Genomic DNA, 13,015 nt, shown 5'->3' with positions numbered 1-13,015 from the left:
ATATATGAATTGGTATGTATTATTTTCGCGGGTTTTTGTAATTTATATTATTTTCAGATCAGCTAATGGTGATTAAAATTAGGCAAAAAATCGAAAAAGTTGCATTTACTTACGGGCATTTGTGGCCAGCTGTCCAGTATTTATGTCCATTATTCCCAATAACAGTGGTTTTCTGACCAGAATATTTTTTAAAACCCGAACTACGATTCATATTGCAATATTTGGTGATTTTCTTTGTTGGTAAAACGATCAAATTTATTATCAAATTAGCTGTCACAATCAGCTATCGATCCCTGAAAATGACCGCGACATGCCGCCATTGTTGTCAAGTGAAAATACTTGCCGAAAACAGGTATTTTTAATTGAAAAAATCAAAACAAAAGCCACCATTTTGAAAAAAAATCTTTTTGTCTTTTATTATATTTCCGTTTCCGGTGAGTGTCGTGTGCAAAACGGCGGAAAATATGAATTGGGGAATGCACTGTATACAGTGTACAGTATGTTGACTGACGTGACGTCGGGCGAAATATCTCGCCTGCAGTACTCAGAAGGTTAAATCCGTGACAGTATGCCTTTAATTATTACATGTAATTATTTCGCCAAATTATCTATTAAACATCAAAAATTGCAAAAACCCAGTTATTTTCTAACATAATATCAATTATTAGATGAAATTATTTCCCCAAATTACATGTATCTGTCAAACATCACAAACTGCAAAAACCCTTTTTATTTTCTAACACAATCATATCAATTATTACATGAAATTATTTCGACAAATTGAAATAAAACTTGCCAGTTGTTTTCAGAATTCGCAAACAGTGAATTTGGCTAGTACCATAGCTAATCCTGCTATGCATAGATCTACTTATAGTCCGTCCCATCCTCCTACAATTTTTTTTTTTTGTAAATAATTTCAGTTTGGTTTGACATAACAAGAAAAGTAAAAGTGTTTTAGAAATAACAATTTTTTTTTACTAATTTTGTGCGTAATTTACAAAACAATTGGCTCAGAAATAAATAACTTGTAGTAAATTCCATAGTACAAAAAAGGTGTTTTCTGTGGGACGAACTATCAATGTACACCACACCACATGGTCGTCTATATCATGTACTGACACCTTCAACACCATTAACATTTAAAGTTTATTTTGTTTAACGATACCACTAGCGCACACTGATTTATCAATCATCGGCTATTGGATTGTCAAACATTATGCTAATTTTGTCATCCACATCACGTACTGACACCTTCAGCGCCATTAACAAACACGGCTAGCACTTTGTGAAATGGTTTCGGGTCATAGTTATCTAAGCGCAATGTTTCGTGCTCTGGTCCGAGCCAGGGTTTCGGTAGGTGCTTCTCGAACAGGACGTTGCCACTGTCGACCCACGCGATGTTCTTGACGCCATCGTCGGAACCGAAGTTGAGAGTGTTCAGCTGGAAGAAGAGGAAGTTGATGGACGTCTCGTCCATGTTCACGCACTGCACGCTGATCGGCTCAGGTAACGTCTGAATTCTGTCCTGGAATCAGAAACAATACACTTTAAATCAGTCTGAGTAACATTAATTAGATATTTATGGGTAAGTTCTGAATTCTGTCCTGGAATCAGAAACAATACACTTTAAATGAGTCTCAGTAACATTAATTAGATATTTATGGGTAAGTTCTGAATTCTGTCCTGGAATCAGAAACAATACACTTTAAATGAGTCTCAGTAACATTAATTAGATATTTATGGGTAAGTTCTGAATTCTGTCCTGGAATCAGAAACAATACACTTTAAATCCGTCTCAGTAACATTAATTAAATATTTATGGGTAACGTCTGAATTCTGTCCTGGAATCAGAAACAATACACTTTAAATCAGTGTTAGTCTAATCAAAAGGGGCGGGACGTAACCTAGTGGTAAAGCACTCAAATGATGCACAATTGGTTTGGGATCGATCCCCATTGGTGGGCCCATTGGGCCATTACTCATTCAAGCCAGTGCACCACGACTGATATGTGCTATCCTGTCTGTGAGATGGTGCATATAAAAGATCCCTTACTATGAATGAAATAATGTTGCGGGTTTCCTCTCTAAGTATATGTAAAAAATTACCAAATGTTTGACATCCAATAGCCAATGATTAATAAATCAATGTGCTCTAGTGGTATAAAAAAAAAAACCCCCCACCCAAAAACAGTCTGACTGAAGAAAGGAAATGTTTTATTTAATGAAGCACTCAACACATCTTATTTATGGTTATATGGTGTCGGACATATGGTGAAGGACTACACAGAGGATAACACATACCACAGTCTTTGGTATACCAATAGTGGTGCACTGAGTGAGAAATAGTCTATCGCAGACCGACCGCGCATCGAGCGAGCGCTTTACCACTGGGCCACGTCCTGCCCCAGTCTGACTGAAAGTCATATTAATTAAATATTTAGGTAAAATATCCGAGCGTTACCTCACTGTTGTTAAGGTTAGGGTTTTTTTCTATTTTTTAAATTTATATTTTAATGTCATTCGAAATACTACAAATTGAGTTAAAAAAACAAACATTAGAAAAGCAAAGAAAATTGGGACGGCATTTATGTTTGGGTACAGGCATGAGTGAAAATCTAGTATTATTCTGTTTATTATGTCCCAACTAAAAGAGAAATGGACTCACCCCAAATCTCTTCCTGGCATTGGCGACAGCGTAGCCGAAAGCAAAGAGGAGACATTTTGCCTGTCTCTGGTCGTTGGTCCAGTAGTTGTGGTGAGACACGAATATCGTGTGAGGGTGGGAGTGACTACATTCCTTAACAAAACCTGAAAACAAGAAAAAATAACTAAATGGACTTAAAGATGAATGATGATGACGTAAAAGTTTACCTGAAACAGACGTCACTAATTAAAGTTTACCTGTAACAGACGTCACTAATTAAAGTTTACCTGAAACAGACGTCACTAATTAAAGTTTACCTGTTACAGACGTCACTAATTAAAGTTTGTTTGTTTGTTTTGTTTACTGATACCACTAGAGCACATTGATTTGTTAATCATCGGCTACTGGATGACAAACATGTGGCCATTTTGAAACAGTCACAGAGAGGAAATTTGCTACATTATTCCATTAGTAGCAAGGGATCTTTTATATGCACCATATGACAGACAGGATAGCACATACCACGGCCTTCGATATACCAGTAGTGGTGCACTGGCTGGAACGTGAAATAGCTCAATGGGCCCATCGACGGGGATCGATCCTAGAACGACCGTGCATCAGGCGAGCACTTTACCACTAGCCTTCATCCACTAATTAAAGTCACATACCCTAGTTTCAACCCACCAATTAAAGTCACATACCCTAGTTTCAACCCACTAATTAAAGTCACATACCCTAGTTTCAACCCACTAATTAAAGTCACAGACCCTAGTTTCAACCCACTAATTAAAGTCCCATACCCTAGTTTCAACCCACTAATTAAAGTCGCATACCCTAGTTTCAACCCACTAATTAAAGTCGCATACCCTAGTTTCAACCTGTGAAAATGGACTGTAGGTTTGGATAATCCACAACCAGGGCCCTGTCCATGAAACGATCTAGGTAGTTATGCACTTGAGGTGATCTTACTGTTAAGACTGGTTTATAGAATGGGCCCCTTTAACAGCTGGATAAAGTAACAACAGAAATGAATAAATGAATGAATGTTTAACGGCACCCAGTCTTCGCCACCAGCAAAATCAAGGCGAGCTGAAGGTGACTCTCCTGAAACTGTTCTAGGCGAGCAATCACATGATGTGTCAAATAAAATGCATTAAATATTTTAGTGAGAGGCGATCAGTCTTTCACTCTCCTAAAACCTTCCAGGCGAGTGTGGAGGAGAGCAAGAGTGATCACTCTCCTTTCCTGGCGAAAGACTGGCTCCCCAGCACGAAAAATACATCGGCCATTGGGTGTCAAACTGAGGTAAATGCAAAATTAAGCAATGATTATTAATATAAAAATTTCTGTTGAACCTGATGAACATTCATTATCTACCAGTATTTAATATTATAGGGGCGGAACGGAGTCCAGTGGTAAAGCGCTTGCTCGAACTGGGATTGATCCCAATCTGTGGGCCCATTGGGCTATTTCTCATTCAAGCCAGTGCACCACGACTGGTATATCAAAGGCCATGGTATGTACTACCCTGTCTGTAGGATGGTGCATATAAAAGATTCCTTGCTGCTAATAGAAAAGAGTAGCCCATGAAGTGGCGACAGTGGGTTCCCTCTCTCAATATCTTTGTGGTCCTTAACCATATGTCTGACTCCATATAACCGTAAATACAATGTGTTGAGTTTGTCATTAAATAAAACATTTCTTTCTTTCTTTAATATTATACGTACAATCCCAGACCGACTGCGCATCAAGCGAACACTTTACCACTAGGCTACACATACATCACACCCCCCCCCCCCCCCCCCCCCCCAATACTTCACGGAAAGCCCACCAAGTAATTAACCGATGCTTCATGCAGGGCTTCTAGATTATGGTAGCCTCACTCTCATGGCTAGTGATATTCAATGTTGGGCTAGTAAATAACTACTATTGCCATGCCAGACAGGGCTTCTAGATTATGGTAGCCTCACTCCCATGGCTAGTGATATTCAATGTTGGGCTAGTAAATAACTACTATCGCCATGTCAGACAGGGCTTCTAGATTATGGTAGCCTCACTCCCATGGCTAGTGATATTCAATGTTGGGCTAGTAAATAACAACTATCGCCATGCCAGACAGGGCTTCTAGATTGTGGTAGCCTGATGCACTCCCATGGCTAGTGATGTTCAATGTTGGGCTAGTAAATAACTACTATTGCCATGCCAGACAGGGCTTCTAGATTATGGTAGCCTCACTCCCATGGCTAGTGATGTTCAATGTTGGGCTAGTAAATAACTACTATCGCCATGTCAGACAGGGCTTCTAGATTATGGTAGCCTCACTCCCATGGCTAGTGATATTCAATGTTGGGCTAGTAAATAACTACTATCGCCATGTCAGACAGGGCTTCTAGATTATGGTAGCCTCATGCACTCCCATGGCTAGTGATGTTCAATGTTGGGCTAGTAAATAACTACTATCGCCATGTCAGACAGGGCTTCTAGATTATGGTAGCCTCACTCCCATGGCTAGTGATATTCAATGTTGGGCTAGTAAATAACTACTATCGCCATGCCAGACAGGGCTTCTAGATTATGGTAGCCTCATGCACTCCCATGGCTAGTGATGTTCAATGTTGGGCTAGTAAATAACTACTATCGCCATGTCAGACAGGGCTTCTAGATTATGGTAGCCTCACTCCCATGGCTAGTGATATTCAATGTTGGGCTAGTAAATAACTACTATCGCCATGTCAGACAGGGCTTCTAGATTATGGTAGCCTCACTCCCATGGCTAGTGATGTTCAATGTTGGGCTAGTAAATAACTACTATCGCCATGTCAGACAGGGCTTCTAGATTATGGTAGCCTCACTCCCATGGCTAGTGATGTTCAATGTTGGGCTAGTAAATAACTACTATTGCCATGTCAGACAGGGCTTCCTGATTATGGTAGCCTCACTCCCATGGCTAGTGATGTTCAATGTTGGGCTAGTAAATAACTACTATTGCTATGCCAGACAGGGCTTCCTGATTATGGTAGCCCCACTCCCATGGCTAGTGATGTTCAATGTTGGGCTAGTAAATAACTACTATTGCCATGTCAGACAGGGCTTCTAGATTATGGTAGCCTCACTCCCATGGCTAGTGATGTTCAATGTTGGGCTAGTAAATAACTACTATTGCCATGTCAGACAGGGCTTCTAGATTATGGTAGCCTCACTCCCATGGCTAGTGATGTTCAATGTTGGGCTAGTAAATAACTACTATTGCCATGTCAGACAGGGCTTCTAGATTATGGTAGCCTCACTCCCATGGCTAGTGATGTTCAATGTTGGGCTAGTAAATAACTACTATCGCCATGTCAGACAGGGCTTCTAGATTATGGTAGCCTCACTCCCATGGCTAGTGATGTTCAATGTTGGGCTAGTAAATAACTACTATCGCCATGTCAGACAGGGCTTCTAGATTATGGTAGCCTCACTCCCATGGCTAGTGATGTTCAATGTTGGGCTAGTAAATAACTACTATCGCCATGTCAGACAGGGCTTCTAGATTATGGTAGCCTCACTCCCATGGCTAGTGATGTTCAATGTTGGGCTAGTAAATAACTACTATCGCCATGTCAGACAGGGCTTCTAGATTATGGTAGCCTCACTCCCATGGCTAGTGATGTTCAATGTTGGGCTAGTAAATAACTACTATTGCCATGTCAGACAGGGCTTCTAGATTATGGTAGCCTCACTCCCATGGCTAGTGATGTTCAATGTTGGGCTAGTAAATAACTACTATCGCCATGCCAGACAGGGCTTCTAGATTGTGGTAGCCTCATGCACTCCCATGGCTAGTGATGTTCAATGTTGGGCTAGTAAATAACTACTATTGCCATGCCAGACAGGGCTTCTAGATTATGGTAGCCTCACTCCCATGGCTAGTGATGTTCAATGTTGGGCTAGTAAATAACTACTATCGCCATGTCAGACAGGGCTTCTAGATTATGGTAGCCTCACTCCCATGGCTAGTGATATTCAATGTTGGGCTAGTAAATAACTACTATCGCCATGTCAGACAGGGCTTCTAGATTATGGTAGCCTCATGCACTCCCATGGCTAGTGATGTTCAATGTTGGGCTAGTAAATAACTACTATCGCCATGTCAGACAGGGCTTCTAGATTATGGTAGCCTCACTCCCATGGCTAGTGATATTCAATGTTGGGCTAGTAAATAACTACTATCGCCATGCCAGACAGGGCTTCTAGATTATGGTAGCCTCATGCACTACCATGGCTAGTGATGTTCAATGTTGGGCTAGTAAATAACTACTATCGCCATGTCAGACAGGGCTTCTAGATTATGGTAGCCTCACTCCCATGGCTAGTGATATTCAATGTTGGGCTAGTAAATAACTACTATCGCCATGTCAGACAGGGCTTCTAGATTATGGTAGCCTCACTCCCATGGCTAGTGATGTTCAATGTTGGGCTAGTAAATAACTACTATCGCCATGTCAGACAGGGCTTCTAGATTATGGTAGCCTCACTCCCATGGCTAGTGATGTTCAATGTTGGGCTAGTAAATACTACTATTGCCATGTCAGACAGGGCTTCCTGATTATGGTAGCCTCACTCCCATGGCTAGTGATGTTCAATGTTGGGCTAGTAAATAACTACTATTGCTATGCCAGACAGGGCTTCCTGATTATGGTAGCCCCACTCCCATGGCTAGTGATGTTCAATGTTGGGCTAGTAAATAACTACTATTGCCATGTCAGACAGGGCTTCTAGATTATGGTAGCCTCACTCCCATGGCTAGTGATGTTCAATGTTGGGCTAGTAAATAACTACTATTGCCATGTCAGACAGGGCTTCTAGATTATGGTAGCCTCACTCCCATGGCTAGTGATGTTCAATGTTGGGCTAGTAAATAACTACTATTGCCATGTCAGACAGGGCTTCTAGATTATGGTAGCCTCACTCCCATGGCTAGTGATGTTCAATGTTGGGCTAGTAAATAACTACTATCGCCATGTCAGACAGGGCTTCTAGATTATGGTAGCCTCACTCCCATGGCTAGTGATGTTCAATGTTGGGCACTACTATCGCCATGTCAGATCTAGATTATGGTAGCCTCACTCCCATGGCTAGTGATGTTCAATGTTGGGCTAGTAAATAACTACTATCGCCATGTCAGACAGGGCTTCTAGATTATGGTAGCCTCACTCCCATGGCTAGTGATGTTCAATGTTGGGCTAGTAAATAATACTATGCCATGTCAGACAGGGCTTCTAGATTATGGTAGCCTCACTCCCATGGCTAGTGATGTTCAATGTTGGGCTAGTAAATAACTACTATTGCCATGTCAGACAGGGCTTCTAGATTATGGTAGCCTCACTCCCATGGCTAGTGATGTTCAATGTTGGGCTAGTAAATAACTACTATCGCCATGTCAGACAGGGCTTCTAGATTATGGTAGCCTCACTCCCATGGCTAGTGATGTTCAATGTTGGGCTAGTAAATAACTACTATAGCCATGTTATGGTAGCCCTCACTCCCATGGCTAGTGATGTTCAATGTTGGGCCATGTCAGACAGGGCTTCTAGATTATGGTAGCCTCACTATGGCTATTCAATGTTGGGCTAGTAAATAACCTATGCCATCAGACAGGGCTTCTAGATTATGGTAGCCTCATTCCCATGGGTAGTTCCTCACTATCCCATGGCTAGTGCTATGTTCAATGTTGGGCTAGTAAATAACTACTATCGCCATGTCAGACAGGGCTTCTAGATTATGGTAGCCTCACTCCCATGGCTAGTGATGTTCAATGTTGGGCTAGTAAATAACTACTATCGCCATGTCAGACAGGGCTTCTAGATTATGGTAGCCTCACTCCCATGGCTAGTGATGTTCAATGTTGGGCTAGTAAATAACTACTATGCCATGTCAGACAGGGCTTCTAGATTATGGTAGCCTCACTCCCATGGCTAGTGATGTTCAATGTTGGGCTAGTAAATAACTACTATTGCTATGCCAGACAGGGCTTCCTGATTATGGTAGCCCCACTCCCATGGCTAGTGATGTTCAATGTTGGGCTAGTAAATAACTACTATTGCCATGTCAGACAGGGCTTCTGATTATGGTAGCCTCACTCCCATGGCTAGTGATGTTCAATGTTGGGCACTCCCATCAGACAGGGCTAGATTATGGTAGTGGAGTGATGTTCAATGTTGGGCTAGTAAATAACTACTATTGCCATGTCAGACAGGGCTTCTAGATTATGGTAGCCTCACTCCCATGGCTAGTGATGTTCAATGTTGGGCTAGTAAATAACTACTATCGCCATGTCAGACAGGGCTTCTAGATTATGGTAGCCTCACTCCCATGGCTAGTGATGTTCAATGTTGGGCTAGTAAATAACTACTATCGCCATGTCAGACAGGGCTTCTAGATTATGGTAGCCTCACTCCCATGGCTAGTGATGTTCAATGTTGGGCTAGTAAATAACTACTATCGCCATGTCAGACAGGGCTTCTAGATTATGGTAGCCTCACTCCCATGGCTAGTGATGTTCAATGTTGGGCTAGTAAATAACTACTATCGCCATGTCAGACAGGGCTTCTAGATTATGGTAGCCTCACTCCCATGGCTAGTGATGTTCAATGTTGGGCTAGTAAATAACTACTATTGCCATGTCAGACAGGGCTTCTAGATTATGGTAGCCTCACTCCCATGGCTAGTGATGTTCAATGTTGGGCTAGTAAATAACTACTATCGCCATGCCAGACAGGGCTTCTAGATTATGGTAGCCTCCTGCACTCCCATGGCTAGTGATGTTCAATGTTGGGCTAGTAAATAACTACTATTGCCATGCCAGACAGGGCTTCTAGATTATGGTAGCCTCACTCCCATGGCTAGTGATGTTCAATGTTGGGCTAGTAAATAACTACTATCGCCATGTCAGACAGGGCTTCTAGATTATGGTAGCCTCACTCCCATGGCTAGTGATATTCAATGTTGGGCTAGTAAATAACTACTATCGCCATGTCAGACAGGGCTTCTAGATTATGGTAGCCTCATGCACTCCCATGGCTAGTGATGTTCAATGTTGGGCTAGTAAATAACTACTATCGCCATGTCAGACAGGGCTTCTAGATTATGGTAGCCTCACTCCCATGGCTAGTGATATTCAATGTTGGGCTAGTAAATAACTACTATCGCCATGCCAGACAGGGCTTCTAGATTATGGTAGCCTCATGCACTCCCATGGCTAGTGATGTTCAATGTTGGGCTAGTAAATAACTACTATCGCCATGTCAGACAGGGCTTCTAGATTATGGTAGCCTCACTCCCATGGCTAGTGACATTCAATGTTGGGCTAGTAAATAACTACTATCGCCATGTCAGACAGGGCTTCTAGATTATGGTAGCCTCACTCCCATGGCTAGTGATGTTCAATGTTGGGCTAGTAAATAACTACTATCGCCATGTCAGACAGGGCTTCTAGATTATGGTAGCCTCACTCCCATGGCTAGTGATGTTCAATGTTGGGCTAGTAAATAACTACTATTGCCATGTCAGACAGGGCTTCCTGATTATGGTAGCCTCACTCCCATGGCTAGTGATGTTCAATGTTGGGCTAGTAAATAACTACTATTGCTATGCCAGACAGGGCTTCCTGATTATGGTAGCCCCACTCCCATGGCTAGTGATGTTCAATGTTGGGCTAGTAAATAACTACTATTGCCATGTCAGACAGGGCTTCTAGATTATGGTAGCCTCACTCCCATGGCTAGTGATGTTCAATGTTGGGCTAGTAAATAACTACTATTGCCATGTCAGACAGGGCTTCTAGATTATGGTAGCCTCACTCCCATGGCTAGTGATGTTCAATGTTGGGCTAGTAAATAACTACTATTGCCATGTCAGACAGGGCTTCTAGATTATGGTAGCCTCACTCCCATGGCTAGTGATGTTCAATGTTGGGCTAGTAAATAACTACTATCGCCATGTCAGACAGGGCTTCTAGATTATGGTAGCCTCACTCCCATGGCTAGTGATGTTCAATGTTGGGCTAGTAAATAACTACTATCGCCATGTCAGACAGGGCTTCTAGATTATGGTAGCCTCACTCCCATGGCTAGTGATGTTCAATGTTGGGCTAGTAAATAACTACTATCGCCATGTCAGACAAGGCTTCTAGATTATGGTAGCCTCACTCCCATGGCTAGTGATGTTCAATGTTGGGCTAGTAAATAACTACTATCGCCATGTCAGACAGGGCTTCTAGATTATGGTAGCCTCACTCCCATGGCTAGTGATGTTCAATGTTGGGCTAGTAAATAACTACTATCGCCATGTCAGACAGGGCTTCTAGATTATGGTAGCCTCACTCCCATGGCTAGTGATGTTCAATGTTGGGCTAGTAAATAACTACTATTGCCATGTCAGACAGGGCTTCTAGATTATGGTAGCCTCACTCCCATGGCTAGTGATGTTCAATGTTGGGCTAGTAAATAACTACTATTGCCATGTCAGACAGGGCTTCTAGATTATGGTAGCCTCACTCCCATGGCTAGTGATGTTCAATGTTGGGCTAGTAAATAACTACTATCGCCATGTCAGACAGGGCTTCTAGATTATGGTAGCCTCACTCCCATGGCTAGTGATGTTCAATGTTGGGCTAGTAAATAACTACTATTGCCATGTCAGACAGGGCTTCTAGATTATGGTAGCCTCACTCCCATGGCTAGTGATGTTCAATGTTGGGCTAGTAAATAACTACTATTGCCATGCCAGACAGGGCTTCCTGATTATGGTAGCCCCACTCCCATGGCTAGTGATGTTCAATGTTGGGCTAGTAAATAACTACTATTGCCATGTCAGACAGGGCTTCTAGATTATGGTAGCCCCACTCCCATGGCTAGTGATGTTCAATGTTGGGCTAGTAAATAACTACTATTGCCATGTCAGACAGGGCTTCTAGATTATGGTAGCCTCACTCCCATAGCTAGTGATGTTCAATGTTGGGCTAGTAAATAACTACCATTGCCATGCCAGTCAGGGCTTCTAGATTATGGTAGCCCCACTCCCATGGCTAGTGCTGTTCAATGTTGGGCTAGTAAATAACTACTATTGCCATGCCAGACAGGGCTTCTTGATTATGGTAGCCCCACTCCCATGGCTAATGGTATTCAATGTTGGGCTAGTAAATAACTATCATTGCCATGCCCAATGGCTAGTGAAAAAAAGTGGTCAAATGCTGCATTTTAGTATACATGTATTTTGTAAATACACATGTATGAATAAACTGCCCCCACTCCCATCCCCCAATCTTAGTGTTTTTTTCAAGCTTTATCTCCCTCTTTAGGTGACATTATTATTATTAGTAAAATAGTATTAATTAAAAGTAAAGTAGGGCTAGTGAATTTTTAATCGTGGCTAGTAAATATTGAAAATCTCTGATCCCATGGTTAGTGGATTTTATAAAAATTCGAGACACCCTGCTTCACAGATGGCCCACCGAGTGATTACCTGATACTTCACGGATAGCCCACTGAGTGATTACCCGATACTTCATGGATGGTCCACTGAGTGATTACCCAATACTTCACAGATGGCCTACCAAGTGATTACCTGATACTTCACGGATGGCCCACTGAGTGATTACCCGATACTTCACAGATGGCCCACTGAGTGATTACCCGATACTTCACGGATGGCCCACTGAGTGATTACCTGATACTTCACGGATGGCCCACTGAGTGATTACCCGATACTTCACAGATGGCCCACTGAGTGATTACCCGATACTTCACGGATGGCCCACTGAGTTATTACCTGATACTTCACGGATGGCCCACTGAGTGATTACCCGATACTTCACAGATGGCCCACTGAGTGATTACCCGATACTTCACGGATGGCCCACTGAGTGATTACCTGAAACTTCACAGATGGCCCACTGAGTGATTACCCGATAATTCACAGATGGCCCACCGAGTGATTACCCGATAATTCACAGATGGCCCACCGAGTGATTACCTGATACTTCACAGATGGCCCACCAAGTAATTACCCAATACTTCACGGATGGCCCACCGAGTGATTACCCGATACTTCATGGATGGCCCACCGAGTTATTACCCGATAATTCACAGATGGCCCACCGAGTGATTACCTGATACTTCACGGATGGCCCACCAAGTGATTACCCGATACTTCAAGGATGGCCCACCGAGTGTTTACCCGATACTTCAAGGATGGCCCACTGAGTGTTTACCTGATACTTCACTGATGGCCCACCAAGTGATTACCCGATACTTAATGAATGGCCCACTGAGTGATTACCCGATACTTCATGGATGGCCCACCGAGTGATTACCTGTACCACTAGGCTAC

At 42.6% G+C, this 13,015-nt stretch overlaps 1 protein-coding gene across 1 annotated transcript in view; it reads right to left on the bottom strand.

The window, feature by feature from the left end:
* Positions 1–542: 542 nt before the first annotated feature.
* LOC121386515 (39S ribosomal protein L37, mitochondrial-like) overlaps positions 543–13,015 on the bottom strand; it is a 31,294-nt gene continuing 18,821 nt past the window's right edge. Inside the window, exons 8-9 of the mRNA XM_041517443.1 lie at positions 2,666–2,808; positions 543–1,525 (exon numbers count right to left, since the gene is read on the bottom strand). Of these exons, the coding sequence (XP_041373377.1) occupies positions 1,238–1,525; positions 2,666–2,808 (431 nt within the window). The 3' untranslated portion in view covers positions 543–1,237. The remainder of the gene's footprint in view (positions 1,526–2,665; positions 2,809–13,015) is intronic.

Source organism: Gigantopelta aegis, chromosome 12 (genome assembly GCF_016097555.1).
Source record: "Gigantopelta aegis isolate Gae_Host chromosome 12, Gae_host_genome, whole genome shotgun sequence".
In the NCBI taxonomy this organism is placed as follows: Eukaryota; Metazoa; Mollusca; class Gastropoda; order Neomphalida; family Peltospiridae; genus Gigantopelta; species Gigantopelta aegis.
The sequence above is the reverse complement of the archived record's forward strand: the minus strand, read 5'-3'. Positions and strand labels throughout refer to the sequence as shown.